We start from the raw sequence: 19867 nt of genomic DNA, 5'->3' as shown, positions 1-19867 counted from the left end.
CCAGCATACGTACACATGTGCAAGTATGTGCGCATGGTAGTGCAGAACGGGACACACGGGAGTGAGGCTGGGGGGGGAAGCGAGAGGGGGCTTGCGTTCTTGGGTCGTGCTGACTCGAAATGAACCGACGATCCCGGCTGTCGAGTTGCGGCCGCTCAATACGCCACACTCTGGTTGACTGCCTTGATTGGCGAGTGTTGGCGGTATTCGGGCAAGGGGGCCATGGCAGTCGAGCAGCCCTTGCAGACAGCTCGTGCGAGGTCCCTCTTAATCAAGCACCCTCAGAAGGTGAGCCGACGACTCGATTCGCGTAAGACTCTCTCCCTTCCCCCCCCTCTCACACCCCCCAAGACGGATAAGGGGGGATGGGACACGCCAACAAGCGATGCTTCGATAACTGTTTGTGGTGTATTGCCTAGCCCCATCCGTTTGTGGCGTGGATCTCCTTGCCAGAGATCGCGCAAGCGTTGGAACATATTGACCGATGCCTTTGGCCGGCGAGGAACACATGGCAATCAGCTCGTTGTTCGGAAATGACTAAGACTTATTGTCGTGTTGGTTGTCGACATGGTATGGGCGATTTCTCGCAACGCAGCCCGCGGATCGAGGGTTTAAGATCGAAGACCTTCTAGAACGTGCCCAGCTGGAGCTAGATCGACTCCTCGAATCCGTCCGAAGACTTCTGCCTTGTACGATTAACTAGATTCAGCTTTGTCTCACTTGCTGCTGCTGCCGTGATACCATTCTACAGTCTAGGGCCCAACCCTTCCCGCCTTTCTTCCACGTTCTCGTCGACCTCGAGCGTCGCTCGTCATAGCCTCCGGCATGCCGATAACCATGCCTTCTAAGAGCCATATTGAGCTCCATGTTACCACGTCTCATCCCAACGGCGCAGCAAACACGCTGAAGCCGCCCTACACGATAGGGGGCTCCATCAACGACGATGAGCAGCTGCAACGGTTGGGCAAGCGCCCGCTCCTCAACCGTGGCTTCGGCTTCATGTCGATCCTCGGCTTTTCCTGCTCGGCCCTGCTGTCCTGGGAAGGCATCTTGGTCACGTCCATCACCGGCCTACTAAACGGAGGGCCGGCCGGTGTGATATGGGGGTTCTTGATCAATTGGGTCGGATTCATATCGGTGTATATGGCCTTGGGCGAGCTGGCCTCGATGGCGCCTACAGCTGGAGGGCAATGTAAGTCGCCTCTAGACTCTCCACCCCGTCGAGTCCCTGCTCACAGTCTTCTTCAGACCACTGGGTCGCCATGATGGCCCCGGAGTCGTGCAGCACTTTCCTCACCTACATGACCGCCTGGATGACAACGCTGGCCTGGCAGGCTCTGGCCGTCTCTGTCGGCTACATCATCGCGACCATGCTCCAGGGAATCATAGTGCTGTCAACGAATTCGTCGTACGTGCCAGAGGCATGGCATACCGTGCTGCTCATCTGGGGCACGATGCTGTTCGCCGTGTTGGTGAATTCGACCACGAGCCGGGCGATAGCCAAATTTGAAGGCCTCATTCTCATCCTTCACTTGGCCGGGTTTTTCGGCGTGCTGATCCCTATGGTTTATTTCGCGCCTCACAACAACGCGGAATTCGTATTTACCACCTTCTTCAACTACGGCGGCTGGTCGACGCAGGGCTTGTCCTTTTTCGTCGGCTTTCCGGGGATTGCGGGCTCCCTATTAGGTGCTGACTGCGCCGTCCACATGTCCGAAGAGATACAGTCTGCCGCGCTCGTGGTGCCTCGTGCTCTGCTTTTCACCATTCTGATCAACGGGTCGCTCGCTTTCGCCATGGCACTTGCCCTTATGTTTTGCCTTAGCGACGTCGAAGCGGCAGTGAATGCCGCCGAAACCATGTATTATCCGTTCCTCCAGATCTTCTCCTCTTCGGTTAAGTCGACCACTGGAGCCTGCGTTATGGCCTGTGTTGTTTTCGTCATGGCGATCGCGAGCAGTGTTGGCGTCTACGCCTCTGCCTCCCGTATGCTGTGGTCGTTTTCTCGTGATAAAGGCCTCCCCTTCCATAGCCACTTGGTCAAGGTACGCGGCGAAGAATTTCGTCCTTTCACATACTCTGGTGTTTGACTAACTCTGCGTCTGTAGCTAACGAGAAACTCTCTCCCCGTCAACGCCATCTTGACTACTTTGGCCACTACTATGCTGCTCTCGCTGATCGTTCTCGGTTCCACAATCGCGCTCAACGCTCTCCTTTCGTTGGCGATCGCAGCCCTATTTTCATCCTATCTGTTGGTGTGTGGTCTCCTTCTCTGGCGCCGCACCACCGGGGCCCTCCGACCGTACTACGCCGCGTCCGACGTTATTAATTCCGAAAACCTGTTTTGGGGCCCGTGGAAGCTGCCTGAACCGTTTGGGATTGTCAACAACGTTATCGCTTGCCTCTACAGCGTCCTTCTTTTATTTTGGTCGTTCTGGCCGCAGATAACGCCAACTACACCTGAGGACGCGAACTGGAGTGTACTTGTCTGGGGTGCAGTCGTGATTTTCAGCGTTGTTTGGTACGTCGTGCGTGCTCGACACTACTTCAAGGGCCCCATAAAGGAGGTGTAGAGCTTCGCCGATTATCAGCAAAGCAGTTGCGGATCAGGGGACGCTTTTCAGAAGGTCGGTTTCCATGAACCTGGATGTTTCACGTGAACTCGTCCAACGCAACGTTAGGCAAGGTTGGCTTATTCGCTCCTGGTTGCGCTGTCAGGAAGTGAAGGCTGTGTGTTCAGAAAAAGACCCGTCGTTCTACTGTTACGGTACAATGGAGATCCGAAAATAGGATTGCAGATATAGGGGGGAGATAAGAAAATATGGAAATGGGAGTTAATGGGCCAGGGGAAAACGGTTACTAGCCTGGCTATCCTTACGTAGGTTTCCTTGGATGGTAGGAGTTGGGTAGATATGTCGGGGTGACTACGTAGGTATGAAAATATGACGACTCCTATAGTTGGACTATTCTGAGTACATTGCCACTCAGGTTGATTGGATAGTAGATAGCTTACTGAAGCTATGAAGATGTGTCGAAACGTAGTGAGCTATCTGTGTAGGTTAGGGTATTCGCTCTCTACCCCTACCCATGCTACACATGTCCCGATAGTCTGTCTAGCTTATAGAATCCCAACTATAATATCACCATATAACCAATTATCTTCTCGCTATTGCCGTTTGGAGGTGATCTCCGGCATAAGTTCTCCTGAATAGCAACACAGTGGGTCCTTATCGACCGCGCCAGGGTGGGAATTGAGGAGGAGTTGAAATGGGGGCATCACATCCTAGCCATCGACCGAGCAATGTACCTATATAGAAGCCAGCTTACCACATCCACCACATCAGTGCGTCCGCGTCTATAGCTTAGTATCCTTCAGGCTGGCCGAGAATTGAGTGAGCAGGACTGCTTACATAGCGACAAGGGAAACTTGCGGTAGATCTCTCGCGATAACGTTATTACGCCCTAATTGTGTATTATACGCGTCACGTCATCGATTCAATTCTGTCTTGCCTAGGCCATTACCGTGTCGTCTATAGAACGACTGTCGCTCTTCGGAGATGCCGAAGCAGGGGAGCCATCTGAATCAGGGTAACACGGTATCCCAGTAGGAGTAGGGCATCTATTAGACTGGTTTTGAGCTGTTAATCTCAATTGCACGGGCACTCGTATATGGGTGTAATACGACGCGTCTGAGGGGAGTATTAGATGGTGTGCTGCGACTACAGCACGAAGGGTACATATGCTAGACATCTGGCTCCTCCCGGGCATTGCGGAGGATCGACGAGTACACTCCTCTATCCTCCACCCTCCACGCCTTGCTCCTGGGGAATACCACGCTCCGTAACTTATCCACACAGGGGATCAAGGGCGGAAAATATTCGGTAAAGTGCTAACAGCCGCGGGGAAAGCTTCTTCCGAAACAATACCCAGCTTTGCTTCACTCAGGTCCGCTAGACCCATGCAATTCCACTTCTCAAACTTGCGAACAACCCTCGGCACACCCGGTCGCTCGTAGTGGATGCATACCTAGAATGGAAGTAATATCTGGCTACGTTACAGACACCCTTCTCGGTTGCCTCGCGAAGTAAGTCGCCTTCTTCGTCGCGCTCGGGGTACTGCCACAGATCTTTAACCAGAAGGCTCACGGGTGGCTGTCCTTCCGGGTAAGCTTTCCAACATGCGGTCGCTCGGCCCGCGGTACAAGGCGATCACTCCATCCCGGATTATGTCGATATATCGCTCATGCTTAGAGGTAAGCATGATAGTAGGGTCAAACCCCAACTCTCTCTCGTCCACCCATAGGAAGCTGAGAATTATCGAAACGAGCCGAAGCCCGTCGGTATTGATATCGAACAGCGTCGAAGCGATCCCACCAAGACGGTCAAATTTCCACACGCATGAAACATCCACAGAGGGTTCGCCTACCTACGCACAGCGTGCTGTCTGTGTAACCCGCCCGGCCTGGCTAACCTCTCCGCCTCCCCGCCTACCGAGTCTTGTCTACCTACCTATCCGACCCGTCCAGGCCAAAACCAAGCACCGAGTATCTTGAGCCGTAAAGACTTCCCATGCGCACTTTTTGATACCCTGCTATGCCTTCTTTTTGTAGTTTCGATTGTTTTTTTTAGCTCGCCAGGTATCAGGATTCGAGGCCGGCGTGTTATGGACTCAGGATGAGAGATGATGCCAACGTCCAGTTTCCGCTTCGCCGTCGAGCCCCCGAGAGGCTTGTTCGGCTCTGCCGCTAGCCTTTGTATGGGTGCTGCGGATCCGCGGTACGGCGCCTACTGAAAGAGCTTTTGGGTCAGATCGTCAAGCCAGGCTTAAGCATCTCTTTCGACAGCGCCCTCGGGCCAGCTAGTCCAGCCTTGGCGAAAGAGCGGATCTGTCCCCGCGGTATACTTTTCGAATACGGCTTTGGACGCGACCGCTAGGTTAGGAAGCGCTCTGAAAATTGCTTTATCGAAGCCCGGGATATCGACATATAGAGTGCCAGGCTCTTCTCGAAGCACGCTCTCTGTATCGGGGCGGTGCTCGGAGGTATTCACGAGGCTGCTCAGATTACGGGATGATGGCGTCTGCTGGAGATGAGAGGCCATCGGCCGGGGGGTGGGGTAGATTCGGGAATAAAGCTAACAGACAAGACTCGATCGAAAACGCTTGATTCTATAGGTTCTAAGCTACTATCGTGAAAGCTAAAAGGGTGTTACGTAGAGGTTGCTCCTATTTCGCACCTCTTCGTTGCTTACCTCAGCAACCGGAGCTCCTATACCTACCTACCTACCTACCATGATACCTACATGACATCTCCCTCTGTTCAGGTAAAGCACCCCCCAGCATAGACTCGTAAGTATATTATATGGGTGCCCGCCTGTTATCCTTTCTTCGTAACCTACCTACTTCTTTCCCTGTCCATACCGGCGCCGTTCACGTATTCGTGGTTCAGTTTGCCTATCTGCCTAGTAGGTATTACCTATGTCTGTGTCCATGGGACGACGCGCCCTGAGCCTGTCTACCTACGCTTCACGGGGGGTCTCATCGAAACCGGAAATGCACTCATATCGTTAGCCATTCCGTCGCCTCGTCCACTGCTGTTTCCTCCTCGGCGTCCGACTCGAATCACACGGCCGACATTTAAACCTGGTATGCGGCGGTCCCGTCATAGTAATATTCGGTCCACGGGCCGAAGAGGCATAATAATTACACAACACCGATATCAGCTGTTACCGCTGAACCGGTTCTCCTTTGCTCGCGTTGCCGGCTCGTCAGAAGTTCACCCTGTGTTTCGGCAACGCCTAGTTGCCCGGATGCCGACTATGACGGTTCCGGAAACGGCGAGTATTACCTCGCGTTCTAGTGTCCACGATGCGATGGACCGAGCGTCCGGCCGTCCGGTGCGAAGAGAGAGCCCTTAGTAGATTCCCCGCCCCTTATATTCGCTATGCAGGTCGCCTAGATCGCCCTCCACCTTCTTCCCGCCCACTATGACCTCCTTACAGTCGAGGAGAACCCACAGCATCCGCCCCGGAAGCGTGCCGTTGCCTGTAATATTCTTCCACTTGTGGTTGGTAGCCCGCTGGACGCAGATATCGCCCGGACGCAATATACGCTTCTCGCCGGAGTCGAGGGTGAGCTCAAAGACACCCTCGATGCACACGCCGTAGTCGATGGTCATCGCCCGGTGAAACGGCGACTCTACGCCGGGGCCAAAGTCGATCATGCGGACTATGGACCCGCTGGGGTAGTGGAATGGTGGCTAGCATAGTTGGTGAATTCAGCAGAACTTCGCCAAACGGCCTAAGTGGTTGGAAGTACGAACCTCTGCCTCATGTGCTTTCTGGACGTCTATATTGTTGTTGAGGTCGACGGGATTTTCTCGAGTGGAATAGATGATGTTGGCGACTGCCCGGTTGTCCACCATGCGGCGGTAATGCTCGCCGTGGTCTGAACTGAGAAACTGAGACTCGCCTTTGGCATTGTTCTGCGTGATGTGTCGAAAGATCTGACGCAGCCCCGGCGCAGGGAAACTGCTCACATAGTATTCTGGGACAGGTGCCGTGGACTCGGCCATGTTGAACCCCGCGAGGAATAAAGGTCTCTTAGCTCCGTTATTAATGGTGTTATCAGGTGCAGACAAGGGAAGTTCTACAGATATTAAACTACCCAAAACACAGCGAGGAGCTATCTGACAATAAATACCTAGCTGCTCTCCGGTCACGGCCACCCATCAGCTCCAACAATACCCCTCAACTCGGTGGAAATGCTCGAAGGCTGCCACATACGTAAGTAGATAGATCTACCTACCCAGGCATCGCAGCCACTTGGCCCTGCGGCATTGGCGCTGGCCAAGTACGCCTAGCCAGCTCTTACTGCCGTCTCCGCAGGTGTTTTGGACACGCCCATACAGATTTATCAGCATTCCCAGATCCCGGGGGTATATCTATCTATATGCACATGCGAGCCAGGGATTCCTGCGACCCGTTAGTACCGGTTGCATCTGGGCACATTGCCCTGCGTGCGGAGAGCAATGCCACCGTACTCTGGTTCGGGATAATGTCCATCTTACTGGTACGTGGACCGCTCGGCAGCAGAGACGCCGTAATAAGCTGCATTCCCAAGCCGTGTCTCTAGATTGCCGCTGTAAGCTTGCATGATATTCCTTCAAGGGTGGATCATGCAAATGCGGAGCAGAAGTAAGGCTGCATGAGCGGAGTGGGATACAGCTTACATTCCTAACCATGATGGACCGCACTCTTCCTCCGCTGAAGGTAAGCCGGAGTTGGTAGTACATGCGTGAGTATACTACAGTGTATTACGCAGGGAGGTCTGGCCTTCTTGCCCCACGCGGGCTAATCCTAGCAAAAAGCCCCTTGCCCGGCATTCTCTCCCGATCTTACAGATGCCGCTTCCAGTGCCGAGGATTATCGACGGCGGAGGGTTTCCGTGATAGAGCTTTACAATACCTACCTAATAGACATGGTCACTGACGGGAGCCAACACATCTCAAATGCTCCGCCCTCCTACCGGGCTTACCTTTAGATCGAGAGTAGCTTACTTGAGGCTCACCGCCCCGACACCCCGCGTTGCTTGTGCTGTCCGTAAGTGGGCGCCTGCGGCTTACACCTTACCCGCCAGGTAATCGACGTTACACACACAGCCTGGCTAGTGGACGCGGAAACCTGAGCGCTATCGCAGTAAAGCTGATTTAAGAGGACCACTTTCTTAGACACGGTGTGATGTTGATGAAGGTAAAGTGGTATAGCGTGATTTTGGATGTGCCTATAGCTACGTGAAACATAGGTATCGGGGTGGTAAGATGGGACACGGAGTAAACATATCAAAACCTGCCTAGATTGTGTATTATTACCCGCATCAAATTTAGGTATAGTAACGCGTGTTCGGTACATAATCATACTAGAAGCCAACATCGCGACGATCTCGATTCCAAGCCCACCTCCTAATAACAATCCGTAATGTTTCTCCACTTGCCTTTCATCCTATTCTGTCCGCTTTACGCATATGCATCTCGGCGACTGTCGCTGCCTATAGCGGGTTGCGTACGAATCTTACCGCATATTATAATATTGTACGCTTGAGTTGCGACTTTACCGATCCTCCCGACACTGATAAGTCGTAAGTCTATCCGAGTTAATATATGCAGTGAAGCCAACACGCATCGTATTGGAGCCAAACCATAAGCCCACACCGAATCATTCCGCATTTGCGGCCTTAAGGCTGCTTGCTACAAGTAAGTAATCACGCCAGGCACGGTGGCTACGACATCTAGTAGGTGTCGTTCCCGCCATGCAACCGAGCATGTCTTGGTTTGTAGCCGACGCCTTCCAAGAGGGTGCGTGTCCGATCCGATCCGATCCTACCACAGTGCACACCTGCGTGATAAGAACGTCCGCGTAGTCCTACGTTGCCGGTTTAGTTAGCTATGGACTTGTCAAAATAATGCCCATGCCGATCAGAGATGATTCTCGGGTATCCCTTGCTAGCATCGAACGCATTGATCAAAGTTAAGACCGTCATCTGCATGGGGGGATACTGGATGACACGTACATCTTGCTGCCCATGATACTGTATCTAATACCCCCCCTTCGGAAAAGGGAAAGTAGAATTCCGGCTCCGCGTTAGCTATTATCGAGCATAAATAGTCGTTGTCTATATCGTATTATTGAGTAGCTTTTCCCATTTGCTGGTCCAACTTGTCCTACATACCTAAACTCTACCAGTATTCGCCCATACTTCTGCACCCGAGTACAGTAATCGGGCGTTGGCATCTCACTTGCAAATCCCCATCATAATGACCACCTCCGGGCCGATCAAAGACTTTCCGGCCCCGGGTCTACGCGATCCGTTCCGGTACATCACGGGACACAACGAGAAGGGACAAGGAGTCTTCTTACAGGTGGGACGGCATTCGCATATTTCAACTTGGAAAATCGCCGATACTGACTTTTCACTTCCTAGACGGATCACGGCGACCACCGCGCTCAGATGCTAGGCGGTGCTGCTGCCCAGAACATCATCTACAGCGCCCCCAGCAACCCCATCCAACTCACCGACAATGCGGACCTCGAGTTCGCCCGCAAAAACAGGGTGAGTCTCGTGACAGCTCTTCCCCGTAAGGTTGGGCTTTGTCCACTGACCGATGCTCCTCATCCCAGCCTGCCGTCCACGTCCCCAACGGAGTCTGTGTGCGGATGATCGACTTCGCGCCCGGGACGGAGTCGAACATGCACCGCGCGCTGACATTGGGCATCGGCACGGTTTGCGAGGGCGAGGTCGAGCTGAGCGTGGACAGCGGCGAGAAGCGGGTGCTTCGCCCGGGGGACGTGTCCATCAACCGCGGGGCCATGCACCGCTGGCGCAACACGTCGAGCGACAAGCCCGCGCGCATGATCTTCACCATGCTCGACGTCGAGCCCATCATCGTAAACGGCAAAGCCCTAGAGTTCGACATGGGATACCTCATGAAAGAGTACTCCGAGTACGCCGACGGCGAGGGCCCGAACAAGAAGGCCTAAGTGGGCAGATCTTGGTTAATCCTGCATCCCTACGAGAGGAGGAACTAAACCACGAGTTATTGTAATCACTTGCAATGCGCCCTGCTGCTTATCATAATCATCGGCTCGTTAAATTTTACGATAATATGAACACGCTGAGAAGTTTTAGCTAGTAGCGGTAGTTTGGTGCGTTAGTATATAGTGAGACTCGTGGCTTTGCCCGTTGAAACACTATTCTCTATTCAAGGCGCTGTTTCCAACCTGAGACTCTCCGTGCTTTACGCAGTCTACGGACTCCTATAAATTCGCCGTATTCTACGTAATCTACAGATTCCTGGCACTTTACGCAGTTTACGGACTACTAATAACTTAGGAAACCGCTAGGAGTACAGTACGCTCTTAGGACTTTACGTCAACACATCGCGATCCTAGACCTGCGCAACGATTACTGTTACCTTCAAACCGGGCCTAGGTTGGGTCCTTCGAGATAACTGGCTCGAATTAACTGATCGTGACTATCACTTTTAGTTTTATATTTACTTTATATATCCTTTACACCTCAATATTCCCCGAACAAACAATAGGCTTTCATTTCTTACGTGTTGAAGATGAACAGCGTGGGCACGCTGTAGGGGAACATGATAGAAACAGGAACAGCCCAGCTGCTGACAACTGGCCCGGTGCCGATCAAGCAGGATCGCAGCTGCAAACAGCTATAAGATGTTGATCGGCCAGCTGCAATGGTAGCTGGGAGCAACGAGAACGAGATGGAGACTAAAAGGCCATAGTGGGAAACGAGTGAATAACCTAGTAGGTCTGCGATATCTACAAGCCTCTGTGTGCTTACGAGTACGGGACCCATATAAATACTCATCAAAACGCCCGCGTGGCCTAGTTCCACCGTACCGCTACAGTAGGTATATGTTAAAAAAATTAATAATAGAAAAAAAATGAAGTTGACAACCTCAAAACACCAAAGCTCATGTAGGGCTGTGTTTAATCGAATTTAATGTAAGGGAGCGGAGCGGTTCGACAGATATTTTAGACAGAAAAATTGTGGACTTCACATGATCGACTCTTCACCCAATCTTTCTTCTAATACAGGTTACCACACAATGGCGCTCCATCAGCACCAAGCCTCCCTCGAGAGTATCCTTGATTTTTCTGGTCCGCTTTCGCTATCCAGCGACCAGCGCAATCGTGCTTCCCGGAGGTTCTACCAGATAGTCAACCACTTTGACGTTGACGCGGAGATAGAACCGAGCAGGGGTGCTTCATACAATCGACCTCGACTTATCCGACTTACCTACGAGTATGCGCTCTCAGAAGACTCTCGAGACTTGTTGTTGCAGGCATTTTTTCGATCTATACGACTAGATTTCGACGATGAAGGAGATGTCATTTTTGGAGACGGAGAGGAAGAGTTACGACAAGATATGATCGGCTTTGCCGAGTATCTGATGGATAATTTCTTCTTACCTCGTATGTGACTCACCATAGAGATGTCTATTCGTCATGCTAATCATCACAATTCAGTCAAGGCTGCGGCGAACCAGACCCCCCAGCCATCACCAGCTTGCCACTCGGCCGTTCTGATGGTTCAGGGAAGTTGCCAAGACTATACGACCACACCAACTCGTATCGCCGCTTTACGAGGCACGACGCTCGTCCGCGATCTCCATAGATGTGTAATATCGCACGCTTTTGATGCTGAAGAGGGGGAAAAACGCATGCGTTCTGAGGGTGTGGCCAATGCTAAAGATGACGATGGCAATTTACTCTCTGGCCCATATGCTTACCTCGAGGTCGCGCACATTATACCACACTCGTTAATGCGACCGCAAGAAGACTACGAAGTAGGCATCATTGCTCAACATTTTGAGCTGGGATACTAATGTATATCCGTTAATAGTCTCGCCAGGCTGCTCTTGCTATCCTTAATATGTTCGACATTGGCGTCGCTCGGCTGATCGAAGGCGTGGAAATCGACCGACCATTTAACACTTAGACTCTACGGGTGGAGTACCACCGCCGATTTGGTACATTTAAGACATTCTTCACCCAGATCGCCGACCGAGAGCCGCATACATATAGGATTGAGTCATTTGAACTCACTCCCGTTAATGAGATACTATCGTTGCCTGTCATCCGCACCCTCCGTCTCAGCCCCGACCGTAACATTGACCCTCCCTCCAGTAGGCTTCTCGCAGTACACAGAGCGATTGCGCATATTCTGCAGCTCTCTGGTGCTGGGGAATATATTGACAGGTTCCTGTCCGATATGGATGATGGGTATGTGCGAAGCGATGGATCCACACAGCTGGATAGGTTTGTGAGGCTGCGTCTCGGGGACACGAGCAACAGTGGGGTTGGTGTCCACTGAGCTTAAGGGGGTCATCATAATTAGTGTAGTATTGTGTTAGGAACCACGGTTAGAGGAGTAACAATAGGTACTAGCGGAAGAAGAGGGGTAGTACTAGTTAGAGTACTAACCTTACGGAATATTATTCTTTCCCCTTTTCCTCTCTTATTACATAGCCGACGTTTTTTTTAAGAACCTCGACGGTTGGTTATTTACTTAACGTTAGGGGGTTTTAAAATACTTAGCTATAGGAAACGGGATTTTATTAATTTATTTTTTAACGTTTATATAATAAATATGAGCAGCGTGGGCACGCCGTTAGAGACCCGTGCAAGGACTGCTTAACTGCTAACAGCTAGCCCAATGCTGATTAAACTACATCACAGCTGTAAACAGCTGTAGTTAGCTGATCGGCTAGCTGAAAGGGCAGCTAGGAAGGATAAAGCTAGAAGAGAGAGATGGCGATCGAAGGCATGGTAAAATGAGTGAATAGCTATAGAACCTGATGTCTACAGGACAAAGTTTGATTAATAAAAAGATAAGTGCGAGGCTTATATAAATATACATTTGAAATGCTACGTAGCCTAGTCTCACCACACCACTACACTATTAATAACTAGGCTAGTATGGATTGAATGAAATTATAGCTATGAATACTTATAATTAATTAATCGGCTAAGTAAAATAGTAGCTAAAAAAAGCTAGAAATAAGATAGCAAGAAAGGCAACTAAGAAAGTATAGTAAAAAAGAAATAAATACTATAGGTTCTAATATCTACGGGTTTAAATCTGATCGATAAAAATATAAATACGAGACCCATATAAATATATATCCAAAACGCTTCGTGGCCTAGTCCTACCGCACCACTACAATATGGGCTTCCGTAATAGCAGGATTCGACTCTACAGGGGTGGCGGCATCATGCACGGTTCGTAGACAGCCAGGCGCTAAACCACTGCGCCATGTGGATGCAGCTTTGTTGATGATGGTGTGGCTAAGGTAGTAGTGTTGGTGCGGCAGCAGCAGTGGCAGTGGTAACTAGAGTAAAGGGAAAACCTCAGCCCAACCTGTATGGTCGTTTCAAAATGAGTGAATAGAATCTTTGGGAAGCCGAGATCCGCTTTAACAGGAACTACAGGGGACTCATTGGACTGGTCTGTATACTCGTTGGTGATTTCGGTGGTCCTTGGGCGCCCAAGAATACCACTCTTTCTCATTGAGGGAACCAAAGCATGTAAATGCTTCATACATATAAAGAATCTCTTCGCGGCCTCCGTATGCTCGCGGATTCTTCACATTTAATCGAATTAGAGATGCCATAGGACCGCTACCATCTTTACCTTCCTATTTACAACAATTTCAACGGAGCACTAAAGATGGTGTCTAACAAGAAACGCCTTTACGTCGCTCTCTATCCTAGTGGTGTCGGAAACAATGAAGAGCGCAGGTGACGTAACCTCCTAAATTTCTCGAGCTTGGATCCATATCCTTACACTTCAATTCGAGAACAGGTACCACTGGGGCTTTCTGGTCGGGCCTAAAGTCGAAGGCGAACACCCCGTCAGAGGCATGCACTACCACGTCAAAAACCCTGTGGCCCTCGGCTGGGTATACGAGGAGGTTGAGTTACCCGATGTACGCAACACAAACAACCTACTCGTTCGCGTTCTCGTCGCCAAGATTATAGATGAGGAACGTCTGGCAAATATATTCCGAGAGGTGCCTGTTGTGCAAGATGACCCTGATTGGAGGGGTCGCACCTGGGTCGCAAATGCGTTGAGAGCGTTAAGGGAGGACGGTAGAGCCGTGGGTAGAGCAGTACTAGATTGGGGAGAGATTGAAACTGTCGCGAGGCAGTATGCGGGGGAAAAGACGGAGGGTGGTCGCTTTAGAGACGTTACACTGACTGACTTGCCGAGGCCTACGTGGGATATGTTGGAAGGCAGGGAGATTGTGCCTTAGGACGAATCAGAGTAAGTTCGGAATGATGGCTGAAGGCAGGCTGAGAGCTGTTAGACAAATGGACCTAACAATCATGCTGTCATCTCCGAGCAATGAGACAAAAGAGTCAAGCGGGTATTTAAAACAACAGGGAATTCAGAGTCGGTATGAATACCTCTAGAACTCTCCCCACCATCTCTGCCTAGTCCTCTCCATCCTCAATTCCTCGGGGAACGGCTCTAGGAAGATGCTAAGCAGATCCTGCCACTCCGTCAGTAAGATGTGAGTGCACCACGCTGACGTGTACTCCCAATAATGCGGATACCAGCCAGAGAACTCCCAATCGATTATCCCGACAACCTCGTCGCCTCGGACAAGTATATTGGTTGGGTTCAAATCGCCATGCGTGAAAACTGGCCGGGGCCAAGGCCCATCTTGTTTATTGGCCATGTCCTTGACATCATCCCAATCTTCTTGGGTCGCTAGCTTAGGAATTTCGACTTCCGATGGCTGCAAGCCCCCCCTCAGCCACAAGTGGAACTCTTGAATAGTTTTGAAAGGGCCAAACCGGCGGCCGTTCGGACGAGGCATACGGCAATCGAATAACGACCCGCCCGTGCAGCTCTCCACCCCCGACCCAGGACGAGGTTGTAGCGAGCGTAGTTCTTGAATCATAGGCTTCAACTGCGCTAGGAGCTTTTCCTGTGATACTTTAGACCGAGAACCCCAGCCTCTGGGAATAGGATCTCCTTGGATTCTCTCCATCACGATGTATACGCGGCCATTATGTGTAAAGGAGCACCAGACCTTTGGTACCGGGATGGTGGTGTTGTCAGCGATAAATTTCATTGTTGCTGCTTCTGCCAAGTGGACAAAGGAATCGGATTTAACAAGTAGGCGCTTCGAGATAGGAATGCAAGCGCCTTGTCGACGAAAGAGCCGCGCGGTGGTCTTGAGGGCGAGAAGAGTTAGGAAGCGGCGGAGACGAGTGTTGTTGATGGCGGGGATTTCCGGGTCTGCATCCAGGCGTCTCGTGGATGTAGGCATTTTGAAGACCAAGCTTCACTCGTTTGAAAAACGGAGCGAGGATTCCGGTTTCGGAGAAGATGCTGGGGGAGAATTCCCACCAATCTATAGTACGCTCGAGGGTACAGTTTGTAGTAACGAACGAGAGGTGGCGTCGGTAACTGCTGTTCGCAGGTCTGGTTGGGGGGGTGGGCTGGGGGGCACGTATTGTTGCATGACGACTCTATCAGGAAGCAGTCAGTATCAGGCTTGACGCTGTCGGGCAGGAGGCTGGTATGATTCGGTGAGACGTTGTGCAATGGCTTTCTGATAAAATCGCGAGGTTTTGTCGGCGGATGCTGTTTTAAGGACTCGATCGGGGACCAAGTCGTTCCGTAGAGGGCAGAATTGAGCCCTGATAGGATATCCCTACCGTAACGAAATGGGGGGTGTTCAGGGAGTTTTAAGAGTCAGGTGGAGGCCAACGCTAGGACTCCAGGGCTGTGATATTAGTGACCATATGTCACCTGACCAACGGGCCTCGGGCCACCAAAAATCACAAAAGTCGCTAGGTACTTTCTACCAGGTATAACCGTATTATACTACGGAGTCGCATAGCTACAACTGGGAAAAAACTCCACTTTTCGGTACGTATACCCTAGGGGTGTGGTAGGTAGGAAGGTGCAGGTTGAATATTTAATGAGGTCTCAGATCAGCCCAAGTACCTTACCCTAACCTCTAACCAGATTAGGCGATTTTACCGAGCTTTTTCCCTGTTAACTAAATAGGATAGATCTACGGGTATATCTCTTCGTATATCCCATAGACTCTTTAATTTTAAACTTTTTAAAATTAAAACTTCTACGAAAGTTCGAATTACCTACCTACATACTAATTTTAATCGCTAATCGATTAATAACTGATTTAAAATCGGTTAGACATATAATACTTAACGTATTATATTTCATTCTTCTTTATATCTATATCTAAGGATTAATTTCTAATTAATTAGATATAGATTTCGTATCTAATTCTAATGTAGATATAAATCTAAGCCTTAACTTCGAATTAGACCTATCTTAAAATAATAATATTATTACGAACCCTGATAATTAATCTAGAATTAATTCAGAATTATAAGAGCTATAAGAAATTAGATTCGGAACATATAAGAACGCTATAGAAGAAGAATAGGTATTACTCCTAAGTTATAAAAGATTAATTCTTAATTAATTTAAAATCGATCATAGGTCTAAGTAATATACGAAGATCCTATCGTCGATTATACGCTAGAGAAATTAAAATTAATTTCTTCTTATTAAAGCGTTGGAATATATACCGAATATCGTATCGAAACTATAATATAGGTACCGGATATTCCTATATGGCCTATAATAAGTAAGAATGACACTTATTACATTATTAATTAGAAAGGTCGAATAATAAATGATATATAAAAAGCCATGGAAAAGGTAATTATTTCTTAATTAATTAGCTACTATTTTATAACCGGCTACTAATTAATTATAGGTATTATTTTACTATATAAAATATAGTTTAATAAAATCAGGTTCTAGTGCCTTTTTCAACGACGCTCCTTATTCTTATTCTTCCTATACCTATTAAGAAGGAGCAGAGCGTACGCGATACTAGAGACCCGGATATGTTCACTCGAAAGTATACTCTATCGAAGACTATAGTACGTACGATGGTCTAAGACGGATGAAACTAATATCGCTATATTAATCGAGAGATAAGGAATTTAATGTAGTTATCGTATCTTAGTTATATCCCTTAGTCGTAAAGATATAGTAGTCGCTAGCCCGAAGGCATAAAAGGTAAGGGAAAAAAAAGGGTAAAACGTAAAAGTTACTTATTCGGCTATAACGGTACGACGAAGTAACTTAAGCGCTTATAATTAAAATAAATACATTAATCGGAAAACGACGAATCTAATAATAAAAACGAATCTTTAATTAAGGTAAAAATAATAAAGATAGTAATTTAGCTAGATAATAAACTAAATAATAAGCATAGCATATCCCGTACTTACGGAAGCTATGGTTATTTTATATAGGTATAAGGCCTATCGTAGCGTATTACGTAATATATTAAGAAGGTATGTCTTACCGTATTATTATAGCTTCCTTAGTTTAATTATATCGTAAGGAATAATTAAATTAAAAAAGGTAGTACGGTATATCTCGATTAATATCTTTCCTTAAAAACTACCGCGAAACTCTATTCTACCGGTTATTATTTAACTATTACCGTCGTATTTTTAGCTTTTCGTTTAATATTATAAGGGAGCCCTTTTATTACTTTATAGCTAACTTAGCCCGGTTTACCTTCGCCGATTTAACCCGATCGGCGTTTTCCTTCTTTATTTCGGCTACCTTCTTCTTAGTTTCGTCCTAGCTTTCTTAGTTAAGAGGATAGTAGGGGAGCGGGCGCGTTCCGAGGGTTAACTAGGTATCTCCCCTTTACTTATTATAGTAGTGCGGTAAGACATGCCCTCTTAATGCATTACGTAATACGTTACGATAGGCCTTATGCCTATATAGAGTAACCATAGCTCCCGTAAGTGCGGGATATGCCATACTTATTATTTAATTTATTACTTAGTTAGATTGCTATCTTTATTATTTTTACCTTAATTAAAGATTCGTTTTTATTATTAGATTCGTCGTTCTCCGATTAATATATTTATTTTAGTTATAAGCGCTTAGGTTACTTCGTCGTATCGCTATAACCGAATAAGTAACTTTTACGTTTTACTTCTTTTTTTCTTTTACCTCTTATACCTTCGGGCTAGCGATTACTATATTTCTACGACTAAGGGGCATAGCTAAAATACGATAACTACATTAAATTCCTTGCCTTTCGATTAATATAGCGATATTAGATTTATCTATCCTAGACTATCGTACGTATTATAATCTTCGATAAAGTATACCTTTAAGTAAACCTATCCGGGTTTCTAGTATCGCGTACGCTTTACTTCTCCTTAGTAGCGATTACCCTATAACTCTTTCGACCCTTTAACCTTTAATCTACGGAGTTTTTATTACGCTACTAGGATTTAAAGGATACCGATCGCCGTCGGCGCCGTTATTTAACCCGCGAAGTAGCCCGCGTTTTACGTTAAATAAAATATCCCGCCTTATGGTTATTTATTTACTATAGGGAGGTACGTATAAGCCCGGGAACTTTTCTAACGATACTATAACTATTAGGATAGCGCTTAGCCCTTAATACCTATAACGTTAATAAACTATCGATACTACGATATAATACGACGATTAAACCGCGTTTATACCGATTAAGATATCCTTCGTATGGTTATTTATTTACTATACGGAAGAACCCGTAAAACCCGGGAGAACTTTCGTCGTAATACTACCGCTATTAGGGATAATACTTAGCCTTCGATATTAACCGCTTCCTCGAACCGCTAATAATATAGTATATCTCGTACGAGTAAATAAAGGTTATAGTAATTAAGGCAGCCCCCTTATAATTATCTATCTACTATATAAATTAAACGTACGAACGCCTTAATATAAATTACGATAACCTATACGACCCGTTACTTCCTTACTAATACTAAAGGCGAATAAAGGCTAATAGTAATTATACCCTAACCGACCTTACGATAGTTTCTTTTTTCCTTTAAACCTATTAATCGATATAAATTAAATATATAAATACTAATAACTTATTATACTAGAGGCATTTTAAGATACCTAAGCGTAACGACTCGACGATATAGTATACGATATAACATGGATATTTATATTAATAGTATAGATAGGATTAATAAACTAATAGCTATTAATAACCGATAGTTTTAAAAAGAACTAGGAATTAATATTAATAAGACTACGTAAATATAAAGGATTAGGAAAACGGAATTAAAGTCGAACTAATAAGTATACCTATATATAGGTTAGCTTTATATTACTAATTAATAGTTAATATAACGAGAAGTATTAATATAGGCGTAAAACGGCGCCTAGCGGTAATACCGTTAATACTATTAAATAACCCCCGTTAGATCGAGACCGGCTTATAGCTATAACCGGTATCGTATCTAGCGCGATCCTTTATTCGGGATCTATTCTTTATACGTATTACCTTAACGAAGGTTATACGTTAAAAGTTCTGGACTTTAATAAAAGGAATTATCGTCGACTTATTTATAATAATTAAACTATTAATTTAAGGAATACGTATCGTATTTTAATTAGGCGTTAGCCGACTAAAGAAGCTCGTATAATATCCGAATCCTATCGATCGGGATAGTATAATAAATAATAATATACCTATATTAAAGGAAAAGTATTAGGATATAGATAATAACTATTATACCTTTACCCTTATGTTAGATAATAAAACCCTTACTACCCCCTTTTTTATTTTATACCTCGTATCGATAGATTAAACGAAATCCGTAGCTAGGAAACGGAATAAATCGCCGTTAGAACCCGAAGTAATAAAGATTAAATTATTAATAAAGACCTTAAGAGTCGATATTAATTCTCCGCCTCTATATCCGCCCGAAGAGGAAGAGGACGACGATAAAACTCTTACTTAGTTACCCCTTACCCGCGGCTCTATACTTATTCCGCTAATCCCTATGGTATTATTTTAAAATAATAATAACGGGGCCTTTAATAGCTAGAATATACCGATAGTTATCCCGACTATCGTAATATTAGTCATTAAGTTCCTTAACCTTACCGATTACCTTAGGCTTAAGTTTAATAAATATAATATAACCTAGTAACTAAAGAGGGTAGATCGATTATTTAATCGCTACCGTATAAGCGACGACGATAAGATTAAGAAAATCGGCGAATAGATTACGATTAAAACCATTAGGAAGCGTATTAACGACGTTACGAAGAATTAAACGATCTAAAGAGTTATCGTTATAGCCTTAAAGTATCGTTTTAAGATTACCGATAAACTAAGCTAAGTTAACGTTAAACGTAAACTCGTATAGCTAGAGCGAGGTAACGTAATTAACGATCTTAAGGCGAT

At 47.0% G+C, this 19867-nt stretch overlaps 6 protein-coding genes across 6 annotated transcripts; 4 read left to right on the top strand and 2 right to left on the bottom strand.

Moving 5' to 3' along the window:
* Positions 1–837: 837 nt before the first annotated feature.
* Positions 838–2573, top strand: GGS23DRAFT_598642 (putative GABA transporter; the record flags this gene model as incomplete). Its single annotated transcript, XM_051518812.1, has 3 exons — positions 838–1192; positions 1249–2045; positions 2109–2573. 3 exons carry the CDS (start codon positions 838–840, stop codon positions 2571–2573), a joined length of 1617 nt encoding a protein of 538 aa, XP_051369823.1.
* Positions 2574–5172: 2599 nt separating this feature from the next.
* On the bottom strand, positions 5173–7127 carry GGS23DRAFT_576996 (uncharacterized protein). Its single transcript, XM_051516899.1, has 3 exons — positions 7040–7127; positions 6320–6971; positions 5173–6256 (listed from the first exon to the last, which is right to left on the bottom strand). Exons 2-3 carry the CDS (start codon positions 6569–6571, stop codon positions 5912–5914), a joined length of 597 nt encoding a protein of 198 aa, XP_051369822.1. The 5' UTR covers positions 6572–6971; positions 7040–7127; the 3' UTR covers positions 5173–5911.
* Positions 7128–8578: 1451 nt separating this feature from the next.
* On the top strand, positions 8579–9759 carry GGS23DRAFT_152526 (cupin domain-containing protein). The gene is made up of 3 exons (XM_051511372.1): positions 8579–8914; positions 8977–9105; positions 9174–9759. Exons 1-3 carry the CDS (start codon positions 8810–8812, stop codon positions 9531–9533), a joined length of 594 nt encoding a protein of 197 aa, XP_051369821.1. The 5' UTR covers positions 8579–8809; the 3' UTR covers positions 9534–9759.
* Positions 9760–10627: 868 nt separating this feature from the next.
* Positions 10628–12049, top strand: GGS23DRAFT_612060 (uncharacterized protein; the record flags this gene model as incomplete). Its single annotated transcript, XM_051520459.1, has 4 exons — positions 10628–10994; positions 11049–11368; positions 11425–11490; positions 11521–12049. The coding sequence occupies 4 exons, from the start codon at positions 10628–10630 to the stop codon at positions 11893–11895; spliced, it is 1128 nt and encodes a 375-aa protein (XP_051369820.1). The 3' UTR covers positions 11896–12049.
* Positions 12050–13251: 1202 nt separating this feature from the next.
* GGS23DRAFT_606343 (uncharacterized protein) lies at positions 13252–13837 on the top strand (the record flags this gene model as incomplete). Its single annotated transcript, XM_051519896.1, has 2 exons — positions 13252–13297; positions 13350–13837. The coding sequence occupies 2 exons, from the start codon at positions 13252–13254 to the stop codon at positions 13835–13837; spliced, it is 534 nt and encodes a 177-aa protein (XP_051369819.1).
* Positions 13384–15395, bottom strand: GGS23DRAFT_576988 (kinase-like domain-containing protein). The gene is made up of 2 exons (XM_051516898.1): positions 13992–15395; positions 13384–13877 (listed from the first exon to the last, which is right to left on the bottom strand). The coding sequence occupies exon 1, from the start codon at positions 14861–14863 to the stop codon at positions 13994–13996; it is 870 nt and encodes a 289-aa protein (XP_051369818.1). The 5' UTR covers positions 14864–15395; the 3' UTR covers positions 13384–13877; positions 13992–13993.
* Between the last annotated feature and the right edge of the window lie 4472 nt (positions 15396–19867).

The sequence above is a fragment of the Durotheca rogersii genome, assembly GCF_024521655.1.
Source record: "Durotheca rogersii strain YMJ 92031201 chromosome Unknown GGS23scaffold_19, whole genome shotgun sequence".
In the NCBI taxonomy this organism is placed as follows: Eukaryota; Fungi; Ascomycota; class Sordariomycetes; order Xylariales; family Xylariaceae; genus Durotheca; species Durotheca rogersii.
This window is presented reverse-complemented; position numbering and strand designations above follow the sequence as displayed.

Bases quoted from the DNA above. Each gene is read 5' to 3' on its own strand.
- GGS23DRAFT_576988 (XM_051516898.1), bottom strand. From the start codon at position 14,863: ATGCCTACATCCACGAGACGCCTGGATGCAGACCCGGAAATCCCCGCC.
- GGS23DRAFT_152526 (XM_051511372.1), top strand. From the start codon at position 8,810: ATGACCACCTCCGGGCCGATCAAAGACTTTCCGGCCCCGGGTCTACGC. The intron at 8,915-8,976 runs GTGGGACGGCAT...TTCACTTCCTAG, and splicing joins GACAAGGAGTCTTCTTACAG to ACGGATCACGGCGACCACCG. The intron at 9,106-9,173 runs GTGAGTCTCGTG...TCCTCATCCCAG, and splicing joins AGTTCGCCCGCAAAAACAGG to CCTGCCGTCCACGTCCCCAA.
- GGS23DRAFT_576996 (XM_051516899.1), bottom strand. From the start codon at position 6,571: ATGGCCGAGTCCACGGCACCTGTCCCAGAATACTATGTGAGCAGTTTC. The intron at 6,257-6,319 runs GTTCGTACTTCC...CAACTATGCTAG, and splicing joins AGAAAGCACATGAGGCAGAG to CCACCATTCCACTACCCCAG.